A 27,978-nucleotide genomic window follows, 5' to 3' on the forward strand; every position below is an offset into this window, starting at 1 on the left:
TTCCCAACTGCCTTGAGAGTGCCCAGTCTTCTCTTTATGCATGCTCCTCCCGCTTCACCCCCTTTTCTCCTCCAAGGCATGCTCTAGCCTCCAAGTTTGCATAGCTTTTCCCTTCTCCTTTATCCTAAAAACCATCTACTTGGAAAAACTTTCCCTGGACTAATCTAAACATGTCGTCCCTATTGTTCTCCGGTCACTGTACTCCTTTTCTTCTTAGCTCTTACTGGATAAGCTTTCTGAGGGCTGGAATAAGATACATATCTGTCCTATTATCGACTGCCTTATTACTTCTGTTCCTGGGGCCTGGCCTGGAACCAGGTTAGTTCAAGTCTCTGAATGGATGAAGGGACTGCAAGCTATCTCGGGAGCAACTGTGCCAGCTTCAGTCACTCACCTTGGGCAAAACATGTCCCATTTAGTGTTACTCAATATATGTGTATGTGTATCAAGTGAATAAATGTTTCTGATTATTTCAGCTGCTAGCTAAACCCCAAATGCCACAACCTTGATGTGTTTACTATTATCTTACTCTTGAGACCTTCCCTTCTTTCCCAAAAGCTTCCGCTTTACCTGGTTGTACGCAGATTTGGTGCTTCCTTGGACCTCTGGGCTTACATACAGAGCAGTGCCAACCATTCCGGTCAAACGACCTACGTGGAAGAAGTAAGAAGAGGCATTCTAATAATAAGACTCCGAGGTGTGGCAAACTTTTACTAAAAAAAAGGTTTCTTCAGAGTGAGGCATGATCTGTTAATTGTTTACACTATTCACAGGAAGCAGCAGTGTGCATTTCATAAAGCGATTAACACTAAGTCGCCTATGGCTCTCCTTCCATTCCACACAGGATGTCTCTGCTGTTGCAGAGGAGAGGCAGTGCCAGACAGAAGACCGGGGTGGCCCAGGGCACAAGGTCAACTCACATTACCACATGCAGCCAAAGTGTAACTGTCTACCCATGGGAGCCAATTATTCTAACTGAAGCTCTTATGTTTTGGCTTTCTGAAGAAAAAAATTAAAACAGTAAAAGAAAATGATGATTAAAGTGTTTTCATAATTTTGTTAATTTAATGAATAATTATAATTTGCTTTAGAATGAAATCTTTACAAATGAAAAACAGGTTTCAGATTAAGATATTTTATACTGTATTGCATGCTTAAAATTTTCCTAAGAGGATAGATCTTATTTGAGTTCTTATCACAAAATAAGTAAGTAAATAAATAATAACACCACCAACAAATAAAAAGGCTGGAGAAAACTTTCGTAGGTGATGGATATGTTTATAGCATAGAATGCTATTCAGGCGTCCCCAAACTACGGCCCGCGGGCCACAATGCAGCCCCCTGAGGTCATTTATCCAGCCCCCACTGCACTTCTGGAAGGGGCACCTCTTTCATTGGCGGTCAGTGAGAGGACCACTGTATTTGGCAGCCCTCCAATGGTCTGAGGGACAGTGAACTGGCCCCCTGTGTAAAAAGTCTGGAGACCCCTGCATAGATTATGGTGAGTTTCATGGGTGTATATATATCGCTAAAGTCCTAAGGCTATACACATTATATATTTTTGTATGTAAAAAAAATGAGTGTAAAAAAGAAATTAAGTGGCCTTTTTTTTTGTTTTTTTTTTGACAGAGAGAGAGAGAGAGAGACAGAGAGAAGGACAGATAGAGACAGGAAGGGAGAGAGATGAGAAGCATCAATTCTTCATTGCGGCATCTTAGTTGTTCATTGATTGCTTTCTCTTACGTGCCTTGACCAGGGGGCTACAACAGAGTGAGTGACCCACTGTTCAAGCCAGCAACCTTTGAGCTCAAGCCAGCGAATATGGGGTCATGTCTATGGTCCCATTCTCAAGTTAGTGACCCCGTGCTCAAGCCGGATGAGCCCGTGCTTAAGTGGGCGACCTTGGGATTTCGAACCTGGGTCCTCTACATCCCAGTCCAATGCTCTATCCACTATGCCAGTGGTCCCCAACCTTTTTTGGGCCACGGACTAGTTTAATGTCAGAAAATATTTTCACGGACCAGCCTTTAGGGTGGGACAGATAAATGTATCACGTGACCGAGACAAGTGTCAAGAGTGAGTCTTAGACAGATGTAACAGAGGAAATCTGGTCATTTTAAAAAAATAAAACATTGTTCAGACTTAAATATAAATAAAACAGAAATAATGTAAATTATTTATTCTTTCTCTGCGGACCGGTACCAAAAGGCCCACGTACTGGTACTGGTCCACGGCCGGGGGTTGGGGATCACTGCACTTCGCCACTGCCTGGGTAGGCTCTGGTATGTTTTATAATATTCATGAATTAAATGTAGTAGATTTACCTGAAGTGTCTGATTTAATTAAGTGATCTGATGCATCATCTTGTTTGCCATCAGCCTAAAAATACAAGCCAAATATCACATTAAATCGTTATATTATTACATTTCTAAATGAAGACTGAATAAAAAATATACAGAAACCAAAATAATTATAATAATGCTTTGTTTTGAGCTTTAAATTTTTTTATTCAGTTGGCCTGCTAATGCAGAGCTTACCAGAACCCAGTATGATCAAGAAGGCAATTCACTATAGAACTTTGTGGCAAAAATCTCTGGAAGCCTATAGAAGCAGAAGCCAAAACAGAGTCTATTTACTAGAAAGAGTAAGAATATATTCACAACCACCACTACCACCTGACTTTCTAACTTTCTTAGTTATCTGGGTCAGCTTTTATTCTTTTTTCCCTGGAGCCTGGTCACCAAATCTATTCCACTATCACTGCTAACACCTCTCAAGAAGCCTCACCGTCTTCCACTGGGTCTGTGACAGTGCTGCCTCACAGATGAACCCAAAGCGCGATTTTGCTGATGCCACTCCACAGGTTGCTATTACAAGCACCGTCATTAATGCTAGCACCTTTAACATTCTCGATATTAGGCACTGTCCAGGAGCTTTAGCTATACTGCTCACAAAAATTGAAGGATATTTTATCGCTTCATACTCATCTTGAAATATCTCCTAATTTTTGTGAGCAGTATACTTATTTTACCCTGCTGACAACTCTCTAAAGTAGGTACTAGTATTAGGCACCTTTTACAAATGAGTTATTGAGAGGTTAACTAGTCCAATGTCACACCACAAAGAAGTGACACAGACAGGATTCTAGCCCAGGCCAGTAGGCCTCCAGAGCTTTGCTCTTATCTACCTGACTATATAAGTGTTCCAGAAAGCAAGTTAAAGTCTTCAGTTTTGAGATCAAGATCCCCATCATTTAGCCCTTCCTGGTCCTAGCACCCTTCAAAATGCCCTGTTCTGGTCAGGACCACGTTCTTACTGTGCCCCTTCCATTTTCTCCTTCTCTGCTCCTTTCAACCTCTCCTTCTAATTTAGCCTCAATTTACCATTTATCCAAATGGATTATTTACCATGAACCCAATTCCTATTTTATTTTCTCTGACCACCCTTAGAATTAGCAGCATTTACCACAGATTTTGATACTTATTAACTCAGTCTTCCAATGTCAAGTTACATTCTTCCTCTGGCAGTCAGGGTCTGCCACCTACAAGACTCCCAACCCTCTAGCATCTTCTCACTGCTCTCCTACACCTCATAGTTTCAACCAACCAGACAGCATGCCTGCTGCTCACCCAGGGCTTATGCGGTTTTTGCTGGAATCCCCTATCCTGGTGTCACCATGCCCTGCCCTCAAGCTTGGCCTGCTAGGCCCTCACCAATCCTTTAAAGCACATTTGAAGTAGTTTTTTCTTTTCTTTTCTTTTTTTTTCTTTTCTTCTCTCTCTCTTTCTTTCTTTCATTGATGTTAGAGAGAGAAGTGATGGAGAGAGACAAACAGAAACATCAATCTGTTCCTGTATGTGCCCTGACCAGGGGCTATACTGGCAACCTCTGCACTTCTGGGACGATGCTCTAGCCAACCGAGCTATCCGGCCAAGGCAGTGCTATTTTCTTTATATCCAGCCTTTCTTGATCCTCATAATCATATGTAAACTTTCTCCTGTCTTTAACTCTTTTTTTTTTTTTGTATTTTTCTGAAGCTGGAAACGGGGAGACAGACAGACTCCCGCATGCGCCCAACCGGGATCCTCCCGGCACGCCCACCAGGGGCGATGCTCTACCCACCAGGGGGTGATGCTCTGCCCCTCCGGGGCGTTGCTCATTGCGACCAGAGCCACTCTAGTGCCTGGGGCAGAGGCCAAGGAGCCATCCCCAGTGCCCGGGCCATCTTTTTGCTCCAATGGAGCCTCAGCTGCGGGAGGGGAAGAGAGAGACAGAGAGGAAGGAGAGGGGGAGGGGTGGAGAAGCAGATGGGCGCCTCTCCTGTGTGCCCTGGCCGGGAATCAAACCCGGGACTTCCGCATGCCAGGCCGACGCTCTACCGCTGAGCCAACCGGCCAGGGCCTTGTCTTTAACTCTTATATCACTATTTTGCCCACTTCACATTATTCTAGCTTTGTATGTTAAACAACTACTCTACTATGTTGTAAAGAACAAAAACCTGTGGATTTTATGTGTCCGGGAGTGGTGCTTTATAATTTTTGAGCCTTATTTCCTTTAACTAAAAGTCCCTCATGTGCAAAGCATTTAGCCCAGTACCTGATATGGTAAACCAAAATACAAATTATTTCATCAAGTATTATATGCCTTTGACCTAAACATCAACATAATTATGTCCTAAATTACGTCCCTCAAATGCAATATATTCACTAAAATATATTCACAAGTTCAAAGTGTAAAAGATCATCTGCAGCTTACCCTACAGACTTGTGCCATTTCTTGGGGATTACACAGCAGAGTTCAGTGAACTCATTATTATCCTGTCTTCTAACATTTTCATGATATTCAAGGCATTTAGGTCCATTTTCAGGCACAGTCTAATTTAAAAAATACTCACAGCAAAGGCTAGATGATCTGTCGCCAAACCAAAATCACCTATTTTTACATGGTCATCAGAATCCAAAAAAATGTTGACAGGCTTCAAATCCCGGTGAATCATTCCCTGACAGAAGAGAGCAAAGAAACCAAATTTACTGATTGATTGATTGACTGATTTCAGCTAGGGAGGAAGGGAGAGAAAGAAACAGGAACAGATGTTCCTGTATGTGCCCCGATCGGGCTCAAACTGGCAACCTCTGTACTTTGAAACGATGGTCTAACCAATAGAGCTATAAGGCCAGGGCAAAACCAAATTTATAGTTATACCTGTTTCCTAATTTGAAAGGCCAACGCAGTGACAAAATTGGATGAACCTACTCCCACAGACCATACTGGTCCAGGCTGTTTATCCTCTGCAGTGCTTCCTGACTGGCCTGTCAATGACCTTACCACAATCTCCCAGTCTACCAGTAAGTCCCCTCTACCAGGTTCACAATTTTCTTTCTCTCTGCTGCATCACAAGACCCCTGCTCTCATCAGGCAGTCACACACCATTTTCAATCTTTCTTCTATTCCTTTCTTCACACTATTTCCCCTGCCTAGGAAATTCTGGACGACGCCCCAACCAACCGAGCCACCTGGCCAGGGCATACCTGGGAAATTCTTGCTTCTCTCTACTTATCTGAATTGTACCAACATTTTTAAGTGCCAGCTCATTCATGAAACCTTCCATAGTAATTCTAATACTTCAACTTCGTATCCCCAGCTCACATGGACGGTACGCAATGATTATTTGTTACATGAACATGCTTTCTCCCCTTCCTAATGGCGTTTCTCACAATGCTTATTGTTTCAGGTATTATAATACAGAAGATAATTAAATATAATAAAAACACATTGTGTGATCTTTTACCATTACACAAAACTAAGTTTTGGCTCTCTCAGAAAACAAGAAGCACTTCTCAAATATGGAGTTTGTCATATACTCATGCCTCTCTGTATTTCCAGGTGGCACAATGTTAGATACCAACAAATGATTAGTACATAGTGAGCAAATTATATCAAGAGAAGAGAGCACACAGGCAAAGTTGTCAGACCCCAGGATGATGTCATAATAAGAGAGTTCTGGGGGCCTCATTAGAACTCATCATTAGGCCTGATCTGTGGTGGCGTAGTGGATAGTGTCAATCTGGAACGCTGAGGTTGCCAGTTCAAGACCCTGGCTTGCCTGGTCAAAGCACATATGGGAGTTGATGCTTCCTGCTCCTCCCACCCCTCTCTCTCCTCTCTAAAATAAATTAATATAATCTTAAAAACACACACACACACACAATTATTGTAATTTCCAGGCTTATAAATTCTGTTTCCATCAAATCATTTATAAACTACACATTTTAAATGTGTAAATTATAGTCCTGGCTTTTTAGTAGAAATATGGTACAGTATAAATATTTTGAGATTAAAGAAAATTGAGACCAAAAAAAAGACATATTTACACTGGCCAATGCATCAGACAATTCCAAGTTTTTTAAAAAGTAAGGAGTGTTTCATCTTAAAGCTAGGCCCATTATATTGTAATGGCAAGTTCTAGCTTTAAAATAGTATTTTATACATGTGGCAAACCATGTTACTCAAAAAGTCCCATCTCTTGTCCTTGCTAGATGACTTTCTGGTTCCTCCATGTTCCTAAGAAGGTTGGCATGTACCAGTCACACTCTCACTTTATTCTAAACCGATCTAGGAATCATCCTCACATTCCATGCAAACTCATGTATTTCCTCCTAACTCAGAGGTCACAAACTATTTTTGTAAGAGATCAGAAAGTCAATAGTTTAGACTGTATGAGCCATAGAATCTCTGTGGCAACCACTCAGCTCTACATTGTAGCACAGAAACAGCCCTAGGCAACATGTGAACAAAATGAGCACAACACTTTATTTATGGATTCAGAATTTTCATGTGTCATGAAATATTATTCTTTTGATTTTTTTGGTAATAACCACTTAAAAATGTAAAAACCACTTTTTGTTCACAGGTCAGGCTATAAATCAATAAATGGTGGGTTGGATTAGACCTGTGGGCCACAGTTTGTTACTCCTTGTTCTAACCTTCAATACTTGATTTTTTAAACAAATTTTATTTATTGATTTTGAGAGAGAGACAGGTAGAAACATCTATCTGTTCCTGTATGTACCCTGACTGGGGTTTGAACCTGCAACCTTTGTATATTAGGATGATGCTCTGACCAAAACATCTATCCAGCCAGGGCTTCAATTTTCTTTTTCATTCATTCTTCCTTTTTTTTGAAAGTGAGAGGAGGGGAGACAAGTGATGCAGGCTCCTTCATGTACCCCAACCGGAACCACCCAGCAATCCATCTGGGGCCGATGACTGAGTACCCAGTTATCTTTAGCACCTGAGGCTGATGTGCTCCAACAGAGCTATCCGCAATGCCCCGGTCAACGCTCTAACCAATCGAGCCACTGGCTATAGGAGGGGAAGAGGAAAAGAAGGGGAGAGGGAGGAGGTGAGAAGCAGATGGTTGCTTCTCCTGTGTGCCCTGACTGGGAATTGAACCTGGGACATTCATACACTGGGCAAATGGCCAGGACCCAATATTTTCTTTTAATTTTGAATTTCTGTATTATTTTCTTGTGTTTTGATGCACTGTTCTAGTTCCTATATAGATTATTTCAATATACCTACAGTTTTCCCTCTATTTCTGTTTTTCTTCAATCTTACATTATTTGGTTCTTTTGTTTGATCCTAAATTTTATATAAAGATAAGTTTTCAGATATGAAATATTGTCAAGCTTACTTTCTCATGGATGTACGCCAATCCATCCAGAATCTCTCGGAAAAGCCTCCAGAGTCTGAGGGTGTCCCGATGCAGCCCCTGGTCGATGGTGTCCCGCAGAGTGCTCTTCTCACAGTACTCCATCTGCAGACAAGAACAGACCGCGGCGTTTACACCAGGTGTCTGACTAAGGAGAACAACCGCAATTAGTGTACTCCCTCCTGTTAAAATATAGACCGCAGAATCCAAATAGGTATGGAAAAGGCTTGATTCTTTTTTAACTAAAAAAAGAAACCATCTATTAAAAAAACTGAGGAGAAAACATGCATCATCTTAGCCTCCTAACATCACCAGTTTTTCATATTACCGTTCATTTAAAAAATAACTCACTTGTTTAAATCCCTGTCACAACTACTGTGAAAAACTGAGAAGTATCATTTTATTTATTTATTTGCAATTTTGTTTCTAAACCCAAATTTTCAAAAAGGGCTAATGAACCTAATGATATCATTAGTCTTTCTCATTTGTACATTAAATTAATAACAGTGACCTTCCAATCTAGAATAAAATACTATAAATATAAAAACATTCCAGAAAGGGCTCTATCTCACCCTTTAAGATATAACCTGCACTGATGTATAAGAAAAGAATGCATGCGGTGGTGCAGTGGATAGAGTGTTAGACTGGGATGCAGAGGACTCAGGTTTGAGACCCTGAGGTTGTTGGCTTGAGCACGAGCTCATCTGGTTTGAACAAGGTTCATCAGCTTCAGATCAAGGTCACTGGCTTGAGCAAGGGGTCACTCACTCTGCTGTAGCCCCTGGTCAAGGTACATATGAGAAAGCAATCAATGAACAACTGAGGTGCCACACGAAGAATTGATGCTTCTCATCTCTTTCCCTTCCTGTCTGTCTGTCCCTATCTGTCCCTCTGTCTCTATCTCTGTCACACACATACAAAAAAAGAATGCAGTATTATTCAAATCTTAAATCACCATGTAACACTTGATTTATGAAATTGGACTACAGATCAGACAAGCTCCAGGTTGAGATTTCTCATAAGGGACGATTTTACTGTTTTTAAAGAGAGGAACACAAAAAACTGCAAATAGAACTACCTTATGACCCAGCAATCCCTCTACTGGGTATATATCCCCAAAACTCAGAAACATTGATACGTAAAGACACATGCAGCCCCATGTTTATTGCAGCATTGTTCACAGTGGCCAGGACATGGAAACAACCAAAAAGCCCATCAATAGATGACTGGATAAAGAAGATGTGGCACATATACACTATGGAATACTACTCAGCCATAAGAAATGATGACATCGGAACATTTACAGCAAAATGGTGGGATCTTGATAACATGATACGAAGCGAAATAAGTAAATCAGAAAAAACCAGGAACTGTATTATTCCATACGTAGGTGGGACATAATACTGAAACTAAGAGACATTGACAAGAGTGTGGTGGTTACGGGGGGGAGGGGGGAATGGGAGAGGGATAGGGGGTGGGGAGGGGCACAAAGAAAACAAGATAGAAGGTGACAGAGGACAATCTGACTTTGGGTGGTGGGTATGCAACATAATTGAACGACAAGATAACCTGGACTTGTTATCTTTGAATATATGTATCCTGATTTATTGATGTCACCCCATTAAAAAAAATAAAATTATAAAAAAAAAAAAAAAAAAAAAAAAAAAAGAGAGGAACATCTCTCTCTCTCTCTTCTCTTTTTTAGCGAGAGTGAGAGACAGATAGGGACAGAAAGATGGGAAGGGAGAGAGATGAGAAGAAACAATTCTTCGTTGTAGCACCTTAGTTTTCACTGATAGCTTTCTCATATGTGCTTTTACAGGGGTGGGTGGGGTGAGGTACAGCAAAGCCAGTGACCTCTTGCTCAAGCCAGTGACCAGGGGTCATGCCTATGATCCCACACTCAAGCCAGCAACCTTGTGGTTTTGAACCTGAGTCCTCTGTGTCCCAGCCAAAGCTCTATCTACTGCATCACCACCTGGTCAGGCAGAACATCTCATTTTAATGAGAGAAATATCCTCTCATGATCAGAACTGTCCACAAATTCTGACTCTCCCTCCATGCCTCACAAGGGCCTGAATCCCACGCCACGATCCTACCCCACCTTAGACGCACCTCTTCTCCGTACTTCTGTCTCATAATTGTTTGGAGAGTAATGGCATGTGGTAGAGATAACTCAACAGCAGTTCGGGAGACAAGTGCTTTTGCTGTGTGTTTGAGTGGTATCTCAAAGATATTTCTCTTAAGGAATACCAAAACCCAGCTCCAGTCCCAGGAAAGCAACCACCTAATCAGTTTCTACCGAAACACTGAGCTTGTCTGAAAACTGTCAAACTTATCTTCCTCATAGTACTGTTACTGTTCATTTGCAGATCTGCCTGCTTGCACATCTGACGGAAAATAATAATAATGACCCATGGTTCTGTTCCGTTGGGGTAGAGGCAAGTTTTCCTCTTCGGTCTGGGGCTGTCCCTCTGCTGGCAGAGCTCACCACTGTCCAGGGTGCCGTCCCGTAGGCGTGGGAGCAGGCCAAAGCCTTTAGTAATGCCTCATTGAAACTAGTTTGCCTGCCTGACTAGGTGGTGGTGCAGTGGATAGAGCATTGTACTGGGACGCAGAGGACCCAGGTTTGAAAATCCTGAGGTCACCTGCTTGAGCGAGGGCTAAGCAGCATGAGCGTGGGGTTGCTGGTTTGAGTGTTGAGATCATAGACATGACCTCATGTCACTGGCTTGACCCCAAAAGTTACTGGCTTGAGCAAAGGGTCACTCACTCTGCTGTAGCCCCTGGTCAAGTCACATATGAGAAAACAATCAATAAACAACTAAGGACCTGCAACAGAAGATTGATGCTTCTCATCTCTCTCCCTCCCTGTCTCTGTCACACACACACACACACACACACACACACACACACACACACACAAATGGTTTGGCTGTGGCTTTTGTCCTCCAGAGGTTCCAGGATAAAGTCAGTTTGCCTAAAGCCATGTTGGTGTTTCTTCTGCACACTCAGGATGTTTATGCACATGCAGGATATTTGTCCAGATTCAACTTGTTAGACAATGTGGAGTTTCTTACTTGCAAAGTCTAGCATCTGAGGAACTCAGAAATGGTTGTAATTACTCCACATACATTGCTTCACTTATGCTACACAAACACTGAAATAGCTACTACTTAATTTACAGATGGGGAACCTGAGGCACAGAGTGCTGAAGAACCTTGCCTGAGCTCACAGAGCCATGATTGGTAGATCCAGGAGGTGAACTCACACAGCCTGAGTCTGAAGCCCATAAGCACTGTCCTATCCTGTCTTGTACTATGGCACAGTAGAGCACGAGGCTGAGGCTGAGGCTGAGGGAAAGGGCCTCTAGCCTGCCCTACCCTCTCTAGCCAATTAATCTTTGGTACTGCCCGTGAGTCCTATTCTACCCATTGTCTTGCTCTAGCCTCCTGAAACATGCCCACCAGCCTCCTGGCCACCAGGCTGCACGCCTGGGCCTCACCTGGATATAGAGGTAGTGTACAGCTTCTGTGGTTGCTGATGGCTCACTTTCATAGCAACTGTTCTTTCCATTGTAGTCTTCATCCTAAACCAAGAGGAGCACACAGAACTCAAAATGGGGGCTGAAATTAAACAAGGTCATCATCATCACCAAGTCATTTGTACCTGCCCCCAACAAATACATGGCCATCTTGTTGCCTTAGAGGGGAGATCAGGGGCAGAACACAACCACTGTCCTTTGCCTGCTTACAGCATTCAAAAGGCAACTTTGCTATTATCTATCGCTGCATAGTTTCCACATCTGTCACAGTACAGAACTGAGAGGGAAAATAGAAAACAGGCAGGTATGAAAGGCATGCAATCAATGGAAAGACTCCATGTCAGTTCTTACCATTAATATCTTTCTATGGAAAAAGAAAGCAGAATGTATCCAGGATAGAATTTTAAGGCTTCAGTTTTACTAAAACGCCTTCCTTTGGAAGCAGATGATTAGAAATTCATCTTTAACTAAAACAATTTCAGTGGATCATATGACCTCTGGGCTCTGCTGCTGAAGAACAAGCACTCCAATGCCACTTACAGCCACTGATCCTCTCAACTCTTTTCCCATTGGCTAGTCTGTTTGTCCCCTACAGCAGTGGTCCCCAAGCCCCCGGCCACGGACCGGTACCGGTCCATGGGCCATTTGGTACCAGTCTGCAGAGAAAGAATAAATAACTTACATTATTTCCGTTTTATTTATATTTAAGTCTGAATGATGTTTTATTTTTAAAAAATGACCAGATTCCCTCTGTTACATCCGTCTAAGACTCACTCATGACGCTTGTCTAAGTCACGTGATATATTTATCCGTCCCACCCTAAAGGCCGGTCCGTGAAAATATTTTCTGATATTAAACCGGTCCACGGCCCAAAAAAGGTTGGGGACCACTGCCCTACAGCTAATTTTCTAACTCCTGTCTTTTTATTCAAAAAATACCCACCCCACCCATAGAAAAAACATTAGGCAGTATTTGACCATTCTTTTTTTTATTTGTCATAGATGTCTTTATTCTACTCCAAACTGCTTATATTTATTAGCCAAATATGCCAGTTTAAAATATTATTTCAAAATTGGCTCAGTTAGAAAAAAAATATGGTATTTGGGTCTAAGGATTTGACTATTTCTGAAAAATACTGGGTTTTTCTGTTTTTTTGGTGGAAGCATTTTTCTTTCCTTCAAAGGAAAAAAAGAAAAAAGAAAAAACTCTGCTCTGGAAATAATCACATCCTACTCTTGAATCATTTACATACTCTGGGGATTATCTGTAGAAGATTGCTAATCTCCCGGAGACTTCTCCCATCAATTAGAATGCCCACGGGATAGTTCCTTTAACAGAGCAAAAGCAGGATTGCAAATTTGATGCCCCCAAAATAATTAAATGCACAATTAATGCTAAAACCAAACAACGTTTGCTTTAACAGTTTAGAGTATTTATACTATTATGACTGGTTAAATTTATAATTTACAAATTTAAGTCAAGAAGACAAATTTAAGGGTGATTTTAATAGAAAAGGAAGTAATTATTAAAAAAAAAACACACTGCCAACCCTGGCTGGTGGCCTGGTGCATGGACATCCTATGGGTTCAATTCCCAGTCAAGGCACACTGAAGGTGACTACCTGCTTCTCTCCCACTCTTTCCCTCTTCCCCTCCTGCAGCTCAATTGGTTCAAATGTTGGCCTCGGCACTGAGGATAGCTAGGTTAGTCCAAGCATCAGTCTCAGCTGCTAAAAACAGCTTGGTTGATTCGAGCATCTGCCCCAGATGGAGTTGCTAGGTTCATCCGGTTGGGGCACATGCAGGAGTCTATCTCCCCTCCTCAAAAAGAAAAAGGAAAAAAAAGAAAAAAACCACTAGCTAATACATTCAAATTTCCTTCAAATCACTTTAACTGCTTATCTAATAGAATCTATATGTAGACTTTTATCTACTATGAATGACCCTTATAATAACTAATGATCATATTTTTATTTCTAGTAATAAGCCCCCAAGTACAGAATGCCTCTCTGCATCAGCAACTGATGGCTGAAGTCATCACAAAGCTTCACCCTGGACTCCATAACCAGTATCAAGGGGCTTTTCTGGCCTAGGCAGATGAGAAAACAGAACTGAGTGGAGTTCAAGGCCTGGAGTAGTGTTTCTTAAACTTTTGTGAACATGATCCACATGAAGGAATAAATACATTTTACATCACACCAAACACACATGCTCATGAGACAAGTTCCACAGAGTTTACTATATTAGTGTGATACATTTTGGTATTTTGTACTCCTCTCTAGAGCACTAAGAAAAAATACAGCTGGTTGTGATTCTCGAAACTGATTTCATAAACCATTATAGGATCATGGCTCAGTGTTAAAACACTATTCTAGAGGATGGACTATAAAAATAAGGATAGATTATGAAAATAAGGTATGAAGATTAATTGATATAAAAGAGAGACCTATTTAACTCCACAATTAAGCTGTTTAGTTACTCAATTAATTTATATTCAATCTATATCCCCAACCATATAAAGTTTCCCAAAATTCCCAAGGAGTATGTTTTTATATTTTGAAAGTATAGGGTATCAATTTACTTCTTTTCTAAAAGCAGGCATATTCTATTCAGTGGATAAATTAAGTCCTATAAATAAACATGTAAGCAGTATATATCTTAAATAGTATAAGGTCTATTGGAAAGTTCTGTCCATTTCTATCACAGCAAGTTTCGACACGTAAGCACGTTTATTTGGCGCATGTGTGCCTCTCTATTTTTATCACTTAATGTATACATACTGATGTAGCAAATTAACTAAAACAAAGTTGATTCACATTAGTCTTATGTGTGAAGCGATAGTGTACCCATGGCTACTGATAAAGTTCATTTATGCCACTGTAATTTTTACGAATTTCAACAAGGAAGAAATGCTACAGAAGCATGTCTGTCGCATCCACCATATTCCCCAGACTTAGCACCCTCCGACTATCACTTGTTTTTGTCCTTACAAATTTTTTGAAGGGCAAAAAATTCAAAAATGAAGAAGATACCAAACAAGCACTGGTTCAATTTTTCACATCAAAAGATAAAACAGCCCTGGCCGGGTGGCTCAGCGGTAGAGCATCGGCCTAGCGTGCGGAGGACCAGGGTTCAAATCCCGGCCAGGGCACACAGGAGAAGCGCCCATTTGCTTCTCCACCCCTCCGCCGCGCCTTCCTCTCTGTCTCTCTCTTCCCCTCCCGCAGCCAAGGCTCCACTGGAGCAAAAGATGGCCCGGGCGCTGGGGATGGCTCTATGGCCTCTGCCTCAGGCGCTGGAGTGGCTCTGGTCGCAACATGGCGACGCCTAGGATGGGCAGAGTATCGCCCCCTGGTGGGCAGAGCTTCGCCCCATGGTGGGCGTGCTGGGTGGATCCCGGTCGGGCGTATGCGGGAGTCTGTCTGACTGTCTCTCCCTGTTTCCAGCTTCAGAAAAATGCAAAAAATAAAAAATTAAAAAAAGATAAAACATTTTTCAAAAATGGGATATACAAATTGTCCTCACGCTGGCAAGAAATCATTAATAATAATGGCAATTATATTATTTAATAAAGTTTATTGATGGTAAGAAAAATTTGTATTTTGTTTTATTCCAAAAACGGACAGAACTTTCTGGTAGACCTTATATTTTTTAATTGAAGGATTCTATATTTGCCTATCAGATTAAGGCTTTACTATTTTACCTGAGGTTTATAACATCAAAAATAAGTTTTCTTACATACCCACCCCATGGTGAATAAAATGGTATAATTTCTATTTATACATCTACCTGATTCTGGCTTTTACTGTTCTCATCTTCATTGTCAAAGATGATATCACTTTCAGAATCTGAAGCAGGTCTTAAAAAGAGAAATAGAAAAATACTATAGAAACCAAAATTTCTGCTATAATTTTGAAAATCAACACTCATTAAAGACTAGAGAGCAAGGAGGCTAGAGACACCGCACCCTGACCCCGGAGGCATAAATCTGTCCACAATACCATGCTCATTTGCATTCTCCTAATAACGATATAAAGAACTCTTGACTTAAAAAAAACAGAACTCTTGATTTAAATAAAAATTGGCCTGAATAATTTTTCTGAAAAAATTTAATAGCTAAGAGTTATGATAAACTGTATCTAACTTGATACAATGAAATAAAGTCATAACATCAAATGACCCAGGTGGATTCTGAGATGAGTAACTCTAGTTTAGGATCATAATCACTGGTTTGGTAACTCGAGCTGCAGTTGGGACTACATCAGGACTCTAAATTAGTTTCTTCGATGTTCCACAGAGTTGGAAGCCCTTATCTAAAAAGAATGGCCTTTAAAAACAGTCTATTAAATGTATTAAAATGAAGTATTGGAAGAAATGTTTTTCCTTTCTCTGCAGCTTGGATTTTAGACATCTTTTGAATCCTTTGGATTGCATTTGGTTGGTCTGTAAAAGTGGGTTTTATATATATGGTTTTATATATATTTATTTTTTTAACATGGTAAACTGGATGATAATTGAATCCCCCCTTCCCTGGGGTAGGCTTGTGGGAGATTAAATTGTGGGCGGGTCCCAGGCAGCCCAACCTCTGACAGCCCACTGTGAGCGCTGGGTGCTCTTACAGGAAGGACTGCGAGAATACACCGTCATGCTCATCCTCATCTGCATCCTCGTCGCTGCTGAGGTCCTGGCCCGCCGCGGGGAAGCGGGAGCTGGCTGAGCGCTCGCCCGAGGTGCTCCACTCCACTGAGCTGGTGAGGATGGGCGGTGGTGCGGCGGCCTCTACGCTGTCGCTCACTGGCAGCGGGGGCAAGGCTCGGGTGTCTGGGGCAAGAGGCCCCACATCATCAGGCGAAGTGCCTAGGCCTGTCGGCCGCTCGTGTCTTTCAATCCAGGCATTGTAGTAGCGCACGATGTTTTCATGGTGCAGGCGCGACAGCAGCGTCACCTCGCCCTTGATCCTGCGAAAGTGCCTGCTGGCCGGGTTGATGGGGATGCGCTTCACCGCATAGCAACAGCCGTCCAGCTTGTTCTGCACCTGCAATGGGGAAGGAACCTGGTACTGCCAGTCGCCCAGAACCTTACCAGGCTGGCATCTGTAGTGTGGCCCATCTCCTCCTAAGGAGAACCTGCAGCTCTAAGTGAAAACCAACAGCTGGAGTCTGGGGCCCTTTAAGCTGAAAAACATCTTGATTGCTCCAAACTTACAAAATAACTCACCCCAAACTAGATGTCTTAACTTGCTAAGAGCCCCTGGGAAAAACAATCTCCACTTTATTTTTATTTTTTTAATTTTATTTTTTTAGGTGAGAGGAGGGGAGATAGTAAGGCTGACTCACACATGTGCCCCCCACAGAGATCTACCCTGGCAACCCCCATCTAGGGCTGCAGCTGAGCACAAAGCTATTTTTAGTGCCTGAGGCTGAGGTACCTAAACCAACCAAGCACTGACTCCCAGAGGGTAAGAGAGAGAGAAGGGAGAGAGGGAGGAGAAGAGAAGCAGATGGTTGCTACTCCTTTGTGCCCTGACCAGAAATCCAATCTGAGATATTCATATGCCAGCCCATGCTCATCTACTGGCTCCACTCATTAGTGCCCAAGAATCTCCATTTTTAACAATTATTTTTATTGACAATTATATTCCTGCTTTTCCAGTATCACATCAGCTATCTAAATTTCTAAGTAAACTTTGTTTTCTTAACCTTGTTTTAAAAGTAATTATTTTCTAAAGTATGTGGAAGGTTTTAGAAGATGATTTTAGTTTCTCTGATTTTTTTTTTTACTTAAAGTCACTAAACACAAACTAAACTCCAAACATTTAAACAGACTTAAATGAAAATTCTAATTTTCAACTTATAAAGCTATATGAATTGAGACTAATTAATTTCCTTGAGACTTAATTTTCTCATCTACAAAATGACATCTATGCCATTTACCTATAAAGATCAAATGGGCTGAAGTGGGTAAGCACCGGGCAAAGCTGCAGAGGAACATGCCAGGAAGTAACAGCAGTCGGCATTAACAGAATTAATGCCCACTGATTTTGTTACAAAGCCTGAAGATTTACCAATAATAGGTATTGCAACTAGAACAGTATCATCAGGAACACAATTAAATACAAAAAAATTAAAAGTAAAAGTTTCAAGGCAAGTCTCCAGGCATCCTTCTGCTGGGCAATTTCACTATGCAGTTGGGTTGACTGAAGTAGCTTTTATAAAATTCCATTTCACCAGAATATTCTAGACCTAACCCTGCAGGTCAACTGAGGTAAGCAAAAGCAACAACTTGGCCATGGACAGAGGGAGAAACTAGCTGATTACAAAAGACAAAAGAGCACATCATTCTCATGTTTGGCTCAAAGCCTTCAATTAGACTACTAAAAACTACTTCTAGGAATGAGAAAGGAGTATTATAAAAATGAGTTTCAGGTGACCTTTTTTTGTGTGTGGAAACAGTTGCAAGAACATATGCTTTCAACTAAAAGATACGGGTCTGAATGCTGCTTTCATCTCTGTTATCTTGGGCAAATTACATAACTTTTCTGAGCCTCAGTTCCCTAATCTGGAAAATGAGGATAATGTCTGCTTATAAGAATATCATGAGAATAAAAGATGTTTGCAAGCTACCTGCATACAACCTGAAATATGGAAACTGCTCTAATAAAAACCACAGTCCTTGCCTGACCAGGCAGTGGTGCAATGGATAGAGCATCAGACTGCGATGCGGAGGACCCAGGTTCGAGACCCCGAGGTCGCCAGCTTGAGCGCGGGCTCATCTGGTTTGAGCAAAGCTCACCAGCTTGGACCCAAGGTCGCTGGCTGGAGCAAGGGGTTACTCGGTCTGCTGAAGGCCAGTGGTCAAGGCACATATGAGAAAGCAATCAATGAACAACTAAGGTGTTGCAATGCGCAACTAAAAGCTAATGATTGATGCTTCTCATCTCTCTCCGTTCCTGTCTGTCTGTCCCTATCTATCCCTCTCTCTGACTCTCTCTCTGTCTCTGAAAAAAAAAAAAATTAAAAACAACAACAACAAAACCCCCCCCCAGTCCTCTACTCTTTTCCTGAGGCATTAATAGAGTAGAGGATAGTGGGAAGTCTCAGCATTGAGCTTGCTGTACTGGAAACTCCTAGGAACTCAATTATTCAAATGGAAAGGTGCACAAACAGTTATGGGTCCAACTGCCAATGAAATGCCAGACCACTGAGTGGACTGCCCTGCCCTAACCTGGAAACAGAGATGGGGTGTGAGGGCTACAAGGTTCTCAGAAGGGGAAACTACAAGAAAAACTCAGGGGCTTAAATTACTGTGATGTCTTTGTTATATTAGCTTAATAATTTTTAAATATAAGAAAATGAAGTTTGATGTTTTGCATTCAAGAATATAAAATAGCCTGACCAGGCGGTGGCACAGTGGATCAAGCCACGCTGAGGTCCCAGTTTCAAAACCCTAAGGTTGCCAGCTTGAGTGTGGGCTCACCAGCTTGAGCGTGAGGTCACTGGCTTGAGTGTAGGATCATAGATATGACCCCATGGTCGCTGGCTTGAGCCCAAATGACACTGGCTTGAAGCCCAAGGTCAATGGCTTAAGTAAGAGGTCACTGACTCGGCTGGAGCCTCCTGGTCAAGGCACATATGAGAAAGCAATCAATGAATGACTAAGGTGCCACAACTATTCTCAGCTCTCTCCCTGCCTGTCTCTCTGTTCCTATCTGTCCCTCTCTCTCTCTAAAAAAAAAAAAAATCTAAAAAAAAAGCTAAAAGACTTCATCAAAACTATAGTTTAAGCCAGAGGGATAATATATACTTTAATTGTTCAGTCCTCTTTAAGATAACTAAGATGACCTGATCAGGAGATCTGTTCACAGTGTATCTGTTTAATTACCTAAATGTAATGTCTGTAATTTCAAGAAGAAAATTAAAAACTTCCCATACTGTAACATCATTTTGGAAAATTTGATTAAGATGATCTTTCTGTCCCTGATCACCACAGAAAAATTAAAAAGGCCTTCCACAGTAATACTAGTAATGTTTCCTAATAACAATTGCAGAATCCTAAATAGACATATGCCCTACTGATGGTGGGCTCTTTTCTTATGTGCAAAATGATATATATCTTATATGAATTTAATAATACTATATTAATCTAGGTCTCCTAAATTCGAACAAAATACTTAAATTATATAAAAATAGCTGAAATCTTTCCCTCAAGGGGCAGATAATAATAAAAGTCACCCCAAAAGACTGGAGTGAAGAAGATAAGACCTAACAATAGCATACCTTAATAACGTGTCACTAATTTCCCATCTCAATAAGAGCTAGAAAAGCCACCAAGACCATCTGGGACTATTTCCCAGTTGGAAATCCACCTTAGTTCCAACCTTGCAGCCTTTTTATCTACATTAACTCTAAAAGCAAATGGGACAAAAAGAGAAGACTTTTCTTTCTGAAGCGAAGCACACAAAAATGTTATTTGTGTCAAGGTCTTGACTCCGCTTGGGCAGTTAAAATCATGAGGTCACATTAATGCACTGCATCAACCAAAGGAAGAGGAATGATGCATGCTTAAGAGCTTGTCTGGAGGTTCTAGCAGGGGTGTGCAGCTCCTCATTACCTCTGACCAAAGAACAGTCTTCTCTGTCAGGGAAGCCTGTCCTCTTCAAATGAGCATGCAGTTTAGGAGGGACACACACATGGAGTGATGAGGGAGGAAGGTGACACCCGCCTAGCTGGCCAGATCAGCCAAATCTACCCTGGCAATCAATGGGGTGACAGATGTCGCAGCCAGATCATCCTCACATCCAAATGATGCATTCTTCTTCTTCTTTTTTTTTTAAATTTATTGATTTTAGAGAGAGAGAGAGAGAGAGAGAGAGAAACACTAATTTGTTGTTCCACCCAGTCACACACCTACCGGCTGGCTCATTCCTGTACGTGCCCTGATTGAGGACCACATCTGCAACCTTGGTGTATCGGGACAATGCTCCAAACCAGATGAGCTGCCTGGCCAGGGCGGAATGTTGCATTCATAATGTGTTCAGTGTAACTTTAAATTAAGTCTTTAACTCCATAAAGGTTAAGGTAATCCTAGTTTCAAATGATCGAATTCACTTCACTCACTACTCTCAAAATAGAAGTCAAGTCCATAAGTCTACAGAAACAGAACAGAGTAGGAGCACTAAAATGGACTGGGCACAACTGTATCACACCTTGATGACAGCTCCAAAAGCTCCTTTGCCGAGAAGCTGTAATTCTTCAAACTCAATGAAATAGCGGGAAAACTGTCTCTGTGTCTCACTGAAGAGGGCAGCGCTAGGCAGCTGGCTGCTAGGAATAACAGTCTCAGCGTAGTCTTGTCCTCCAGAATCTGAAATATAACAAATGGCAAGAAGCAAATGAGCCTGACCAGGTGGTGGCGCAGTGGATAGAGCGTCGGACTGGGATGCCGAGGACCCAGGTTCGAGACCTCGAGGTCACCAGCTTAAGCGCGGGCTCATCTGGTTTGAGCAAAAGCTCACCAGCTTGGACCCAAGGTCGCTGGCTCAAGCAAGGGGTTACTTGGTCTGCTGTAGCCCCATAGTCAAGGCACATATGAGAAAGCAATCAATGAACAACTAAGGTGTCACAATACGCAATGAAAAACTAATGATTGATGCTTCTCATCTCTCCGTTCCTGTCTGTCTGTCCTTGTCTATCCCTCTCTCTGTCTCTGAAGAAAAAAAAAAAAAAAAAGAAGCAAATGAGGCATTAGAAATATAGAAAGAGCTGCAATATCCAACAGCAATTGAAACTCTGGAAGAAGGAGCCCCAACCAGTAGTTTGAAAAAGTATCTTTTACCTGGCAGATCCTTTAATACTTTCCTCACCCTATCATCTTTAAAGTAGGTAGGAATATATAATTAGCTCATGTTTCAGGTGGAGGTAAGACAGTCAGGAATGACAGAGCCAGAACCACAACCCAGGTCTCCCAATCCATCCTGATCTCTAACTGAGGTCCCTTAATATGCTCCCTAAGTAGCACAGGGAAATCCAGTTACATGGTAACAAGGGTGACATGATAACAAGGGTTAGTAAACACTACAGGGGCTATGCCAGTAGACTCTCCATCAGCAGAGACCAGAACAACCAGGACGCAAAACAGGTTCAGGCACACAGGACACATTAAATGAATGGATTTATGTATAGCTCAGCATAAAACAGATAAAATCATTTAGATTTATGTAGTTCCTTCCAGTTTTAGGATTATGTACACTTTCAAAATAATTTACATCAAGCAACTTATCAAAAAAGAATGGTGAAAGACTCACCTTCAGGACTTTGTTCCAGTAAAGGCATTTTTGACTGAGGATTTATAAAGCTGTGTTTCAACAGCTGCTGAGGACTCCATCTTTCCTTGTCATCCAGGCAAACACATCTCAGTGAGAGGGAAGAAAGAATCTCAGAAACACAGAATAAATGCTTAACTAGTTAATCCAAGGCATTTAGCTATGGGTTTATTTTTTTAAAGATACCACATTAGAGAATTCATGTAATTTATGGACCAAAATGAATTCAGAAGTGAATTTAAATTAATACGTATTTTTGCAGGAGTTACATGCTGAACACCAGGCTGGGTACAAGTGGGGAATCAAAAAGTGTATATACAAGGCCCTGGCCAGGTGCTCAGCAGATAGAGCACTGTCCCTGTGTGCCAAGGTCCCGTGTTGAACTCCTGGTCAGGGCACATACTAGAAGCAACCAACCAATGAATGCACAACTAAATGGAACTAAGTGGAACAAAGAGTTATTTCTCTGTCCCTTCCTCTCTCTCAATGGGGAAAAATAAGTATATAGTAGTCCCCCCTTATCTACGGTGTTACTTTCCATAGTTTCAGTTACCTGTAGTCAAATGTGGTCTGAAAGTACTAAGTGGAAAACTGCAGAAAGAAACAATGCTTAAGTTTTAAACTGGACACCAATCAGAGCAGCACAATGCACTCTCTCACAGTTCTGCTCTGTGAATCATCCCTTCATCCAGCATATACATAACCTGCCTGTTAGTCACTTAGTATCCATCTCGGTGAGCAGATCCACTGTGTTTATGCTCAGGGAACCTTTATTTTACTTTATAATGGCTCTCCAAGCACAACAGTAGCCTAAAGCTCCCCATGATGCCTGTCACCCACCTCACTTCATCTCATCAAGTAGGCATTGTATCCTCTCACAGCCTCACAAAGGTGAATATACTAAAATAAGATATTTTGAGACCATATTCATATAACTTTTATTATAGTATATTGTTATATTTTATTAATAGTTGTTAATCTCTTACTGTTCCTAACTTATACATTAAATTACCATAAGTATGTAAATATAGGAGAAAAACATAATATATATAGTGTTTGGTACTATCTGTGGTTCAGGCATCCACTAGGGGTCTTGGAACATATCCCCCTGCATAGGGGTACTACTCTAGTCTCCAGAGGCAGAAAGACTTACCTTCGCAGAACAATTTTTAAACCACCTGAGACAGCACAAGTATGATATGAATTTTCAATCCCATTAATAGATCAATATCTTGCCATGCAAACCCAGGTCTTTCCAGGGACTGGTCATAAAGCTTTCCAAAGGAAAAGCAAATCTGATGTAGGGTTGGGGTTCAATGTGATATATTTTAGATAAAGCCTGTTCATCACAGTATGAAGCTGGTAACAATTAAGAACTATTTTTTGGCCCTGGCTGGTGGCTCAAAGACAGAGCTTCGACCTGGCGTATGTATGAACCTGGTTCAATTACAGTCAGAGCACACAGGAGAAGCAACCATCTGATTCCCTCCTTCCCCTCCCCTTTCTCCCATAGCCGGTGGCTCGATTGGGTCAAGCATGGCCCCCAGGGGATAGATCAGTTGGTCCCAGCATCAGTCTAAGAAGCAAAAATAGCTTAGTATTCGAGCGCCGCCCCAGATGGGGTTGCCGGGTGGATCCCGGTCATGGCGCATGAGGGAGTCTGTCTCACTATCTCCCTTCCTCTCACTTAAAAAACAAAAAAATTGTTTTTTAGAAATTCCATATTTTATCATATACTTTAATTTTCATTCCTTGAACTTATTAATTTATTGTTTGAGTCTTTTTTAATATATATTTTTAAAGATTTTATTTATTCATTTTAGAGAAGAGAGAGAGAGAAGGGAGGGAGAAGCAGCGGAGGAGCAGGAAGCATCAACTGTCATATGTGCCCTGACTGGGCAAGCCCAGTTTCGAACCAGCAACCTCAGTATTCCAGGTCCATGCCTTAAACTCTGAGCCACCACAGGCCAGGCAAGTCTTTTTTAGTATTTAAAAATTTTTTCCATTGATCCTGACTGGTGGTGGCACAGTGAATAGTGTGGACCTGGGACACTGAGGTCCCAGGTTAGAAACCCTGAGAGGTCGCCTGCTTGAGCGCAGGCGCATCAACATGAGCACAGGGATGCCAGCTTGAATGTGGGATCATTGAAATGATCCCAAGGCTGCTGGCCTGAAGCCCAAGGTCGCTGGCTTGAGCAAGGGGTCACCAGCTTGGCTGAACCCCCCTGCCTCATCAAGGCATGTATGAGAATAAATGAACCAAAGTCATACAAATACAAGTTGATTCTTTTCATCTCTCTCTCTCCTTTCCTGTCTTGCTAAAAAAAAAAAAAAATTCCATTGATTTGAGAAAGAGAGAGAGAGAGAGAGAGAGGGAGGGAGGAAGGGAGAGGGATAGGGAAAGGAGGGGGGAGAAGGGGGAGGGGAAAGAAGGGGAGGGGGGAAAAGGGACAGTGAGGGTGAGAGAGGGAGGGAGGGGGATGGAGGGAGAGCAAGAGAAGCATCAACTCATTGCTCTACTTAATTGTTCCATTTACTTGTGCACTCACTGACAGCTTCTCGTAGGGGCCCTGACCAGGAATGGAACCAATGACCTTGGCGTACTAGGATGTTGCTTTATCCACCGAGCCACTTGGTCAGGGCCTGTTTATTTTTATTTCTGAATGAATGAAAAAAGCCATTATCTTTAACCCTGTTCCTGAGCAGCAGCAGCAGTACCAGTATCACCAGGAAATTTTATTAGAAATACAAATTCTACTCCATCCCAGTCCTAGTAAATCAGCAACTCAGGGAGTCTGGGTAGTAATCTGTGCCTTCACAAGCTCTCCAGGTGATTTTAGTGCGAGACAAAGTCTGAGAACCACTGTATTAACTAATCTAAACTGCTAAGCTTTTGTCACAAATGACCCAAGTAGCAGTACTTGGTAGCACTTGACCCTAAAAAGAATCAATCATCATTCTGAACTCTAGACTTAAAATCGATACCTATATAGAGTGGTGACAGCAGCTATCATAAATGGTAATATTTTATTTTTATATCAGAGCACTAAGAAGTAAAGTACTCCTTTTTAATACATCGAAAGAAAAAGAAAACATGGTAACAAAAAGCATTTGGATAATATATTTCCTCTTAAATTTAAAATTAATTTTTAATTATGTCAGCAAAACATGAATACCTTCTCCTTGCAAATACTATTAAAGAATACTAATAATGATGAAGTCTTTTCTTTTTTGGGAGGACAGAGACAGAGGGAGACAGAGAGAGGGACAGATAGGGACAGACAGACAGGAAGGGAGAGACATGAGAAGCATCAATTCTTTGTTGCAGCACCTTCGTTGTTCATTGATTGCTTTCTCATGTGTGCCTTGATGGGGGAGGGGGAGCTACAGCAGAGTAAGTGACCCCTTGCTCAAGCCAGCAACCTTGGGCTCAAGCCAGTGACCTTGGGCTTCAGGCCAGCAACCTTTGAGCTTAAGGCAGTGACCCCGAGCTCAAACTGGTGAGCCTGGAGTCAAGCCAGATGAGCCCATGCTCAAGCTGGTGACCTTGGGGTTTTGAACCTGGGTCCTCTGCATCTCAGTCTGCTGCTCTATCCACTGAGCCACTGCTTGATCAGGCCAAAGTCTCTTTCTGCCTCTACTTTCCCTACCTTTACCCAGAGGCCTTGCCTTTGACCTCTTAGGGACCAGAAGTAAAGGTAGACAGAGAGGGTCTTCCATTTGGAATACCAGGGGCATCTCCCTCACAGCCATCCCTACTGACTTCCTAGAGCACGCCAGGCAGTCCCCAAAAAGCAGTTTGAAAATCTATTATTAAGCCCAATTGAGTATAGGAGGAGTTAAGGGAATAACAAACACAAGCAAGAAAACAACATAAGTCACTGGGAAAGGATTGGGAGAACAAGCAATTAACTCTAATCCTTTTCAGCTTATTCACATCACTTAGATGTTTAGCATTTAAGCACAATAAAAGTACAGGAGTAAAGTGCAATTAGGGAGACTCTCAATGATACTCACTTCTTGAGAAAATCTTGAAAGTCAGCAGGTAAGTCACTAGGGATGGTCACAGGGTACTCTTTACATTCTTGTCCTTGGCTGAGGGAAAGCAGCAGAAGGCCAAGATGCCAAACGTCGCCTTTCTTCCCTGTTTTGTAAGGTAGGGCACTGTCACTAAAACGAACTCGGGTTTGCTCAAACACATCCTCCTTGCAAATGTCTGCTAGGCGCTTTGAAATGCTGTAGTCCGTAATCTTGACGGTGCCCTCCGCATCCACCAAGACACTTGAGGTATTCAGAACCTTATGTACCACGGAATTGCTGTGCAAATAATCGAGGCCTGACAGGAGCTGAGCTGCGTACCTGCGAAGCTGATGCATAGGTATGGGGCCTCCTGACTGGCTCAGGTGTGCAGCGAGGGAGACCCCATGAAAGTGCTCCACCAAAATGTATACCACGATGGAGTCGTCTTGCTCTTTGAGATTCATTGCAAAGTAGCGTACTACATTGGGATGGCTCAATTTTACCAGTGAGTTGAATTCTGTTTCTGCCCCTTGAATCTGATAAGGAAAGAAAAAAGTAATATTGGGTGATCAGCATTAACTGGTGTTTCACTTTAAGAGTGGAATATTTAATAGAAAATGTACTTTTAAAGGATAAGAGAAGAAATATGCCCTAAACTGACTCCTCCCCTAAACCATAGTTCATAAAGATAGAAGAAATTTAGTTAATTCTCAGCTTCTTTGATCTCAAAACCTATATACAAATACTACAAAATTAGTGAACAGTTTTTAAAATTTCTTTTGCAATAAGACCACCAGAAAAAAGAAGCATTAATTTTAAAATAACCCATTCTGGTCATAAAGATTTGCCCTCAAAATTTTAGTAAGTATCAATCAATACAAAAGAAAAAAAACTCACAAGAAAATAAACAGCAAATTATCTATGTGGTCACTACCCAAGGACAACTGTTAGGATTTCAGTGCATTTTTTACTTCCAGTTTTTCTTCTATCAGAAATACACATGTAAAACCTACTGTTTTGTAACCTTTATATTATGTAACACTTCAATATGTAATATTAAATCTTCTCCTTAAACTCAGTATTATAAATTAACTCTAAAATTCTCCAGTTTCCTTTGAATTCAGTTTTTAAGCACTTTTTCAAGATTGCAAAAAGCATGAATACGAAGTAGTTTAGTTCCAGTTGGAGAGATGGCTATTAATGCCATAATAGAGGCTGACAAAGGAGGTTAAAGAAGCAGCTGCAAACATTTGGGCCACGTCGTTAAAGTTCTGAAAGTGGCAGCAAGAAGCTGAGGAAACCGGTAACGAAGGTGCTGGTCTTCCACCATCTCTCTGGTTAAACAGATCTCACACCATTCTGATCTTCATTAGCCAATCAACTGCAGAGCTATTCTGTGTCATCTCCTAAAGCTCGAGATTAGGTCCTTTGCTCACTGAGCCTTCTTTGACGCTTACCTGCTTTTTGCACTTAGCAATCTTCTCTATTTCTTGACTGGTAAGGAAAGGACCAATTGTTTTCTGCCACTGAAGGACCCACTCATACAGCAAGACGAAGCTGCCAGTGGCTGTTTCCAAAGCATTGTAAACTCGTTTCCCAAGCTGCTCATCACATCCTGCACAGTAAAAAAAAATGTAATTAATTCTCAGTGGTACATTTTCTGTGGGGATAAAAAAAAACAAACAAGGACATACATACATTCATTCACTAGTGGATGCCACGTGCTACTTATGAAAAACATCATATAACACGTGCTCTTTTAAGACTAAGTTTTAATATTTAACAATATACTCTGAGCTCCCAAATATTAGTTACTATAAAGGGACAAGAATCAACAGTGAGATTTTAGTATCTGACGAATGTTTTCTACTAGTAGCCAGTATTCACAATGTTTTTTTCATAAGCAGTTCACCTCTGATGACTGCCTTTTGGTGCAATAGGGCACCCTCACACAGCTAAATATCAACTAATGAGGCAGAAGGAACACTCTACCCACATTACTCCATCAGTGTACATTAGTGTGCACAGTAAAAACAGGTTTTAGTAATCTGGAAATTTGAAAACACCAATTATTTTCTAAACACAAAATCGAAATATATTCAATAAATACAAACTGGCTAACAGTTCTGAGGGAGGAACCAAAAATGACAGTTTAAATCTGAAGCTAGAGCCCTGGCCAGGTGGCTCAGCGGTAGAGCGTCGGCCTAGCGTGCGGAGGACCCGGGTTCGATTCCCGGCCAGGGCACACAGGAGAAGCGCCCATCTGCTTCTCCACCCCTCCGCCGCGCCTTCCTCGCTGTCTCTCTCTTCCCCTCCCGCAGCCAAGGCTCCATTGGAGCAAAGATGGCCCGGGCGCTGGGGATGGCTCCTTGGCCTCTGCCCC

The 27,978-nt window shown here is 41.8% G+C and overlaps 1 protein-coding gene across 6 annotated transcripts in view; it reads right to left on the reverse strand.

The window, feature by feature from the left end:
* The window catches only part of EIF2AK4 (eukaryotic translation initiation factor 2 alpha kinase 4), a 127,669-nt gene that overhangs the window by 52,610 nt on the left and 47,081 nt on the right, over window positions 1-27,978 (reverse strand). For all 6 annotated transcript variants that reach the window (XR_010731328.1, XR_010731329.1, XM_066277131.1 and 3 more), the window contains 11 exons: window positions 27,053-27,210; window positions 25,593-26,131; window positions 21,558-21,664; window positions 20,460-20,617; window positions 15,874-16,289; window positions 15,044-15,113; window positions 11,217-11,300; window positions 7,694-7,816; window positions 4,895-4,999; window positions 2,325-2,379; window positions 571-650 (listed from right to left, as the gene is read on the reverse strand). Coding sequence is in view for 4 of the 6 variants with exons in the window: in XM_066277131.1 (XP_066133228.1) it covers window positions 571-650; window positions 2,325-2,379; window positions 4,895-4,999; window positions 7,694-7,816; window positions 11,217-11,300; window positions 15,044-15,113; window positions 15,874-16,289; window positions 20,460-20,617; window positions 21,558-21,664; window positions 25,593-26,131; window positions 27,053-27,210 (1,895 nt within the window). In the remaining 2 variants the exon portion in view is untranslated. The remainder of the gene's footprint in view (window positions 1-570; window positions 651-2,324; window positions 2,380-4,894; window positions 5,000-7,693; window positions 7,817-11,216; window positions 11,301-15,043; window positions 15,114-15,873; window positions 16,290-20,459; window positions 20,618-21,557; window positions 21,665-25,592; window positions 26,132-27,052; window positions 27,211-27,978) is intronic.

Source organism: Saccopteryx bilineata, chromosome 4 (assembly GCF_036850765.1).
Source record: "Saccopteryx bilineata isolate mSacBil1 chromosome 4, mSacBil1_pri_phased_curated, whole genome shotgun sequence".
NCBI lineage: Eukaryota > Metazoa > Chordata > Mammalia > Chiroptera > Emballonuridae > Saccopteryx > Saccopteryx bilineata.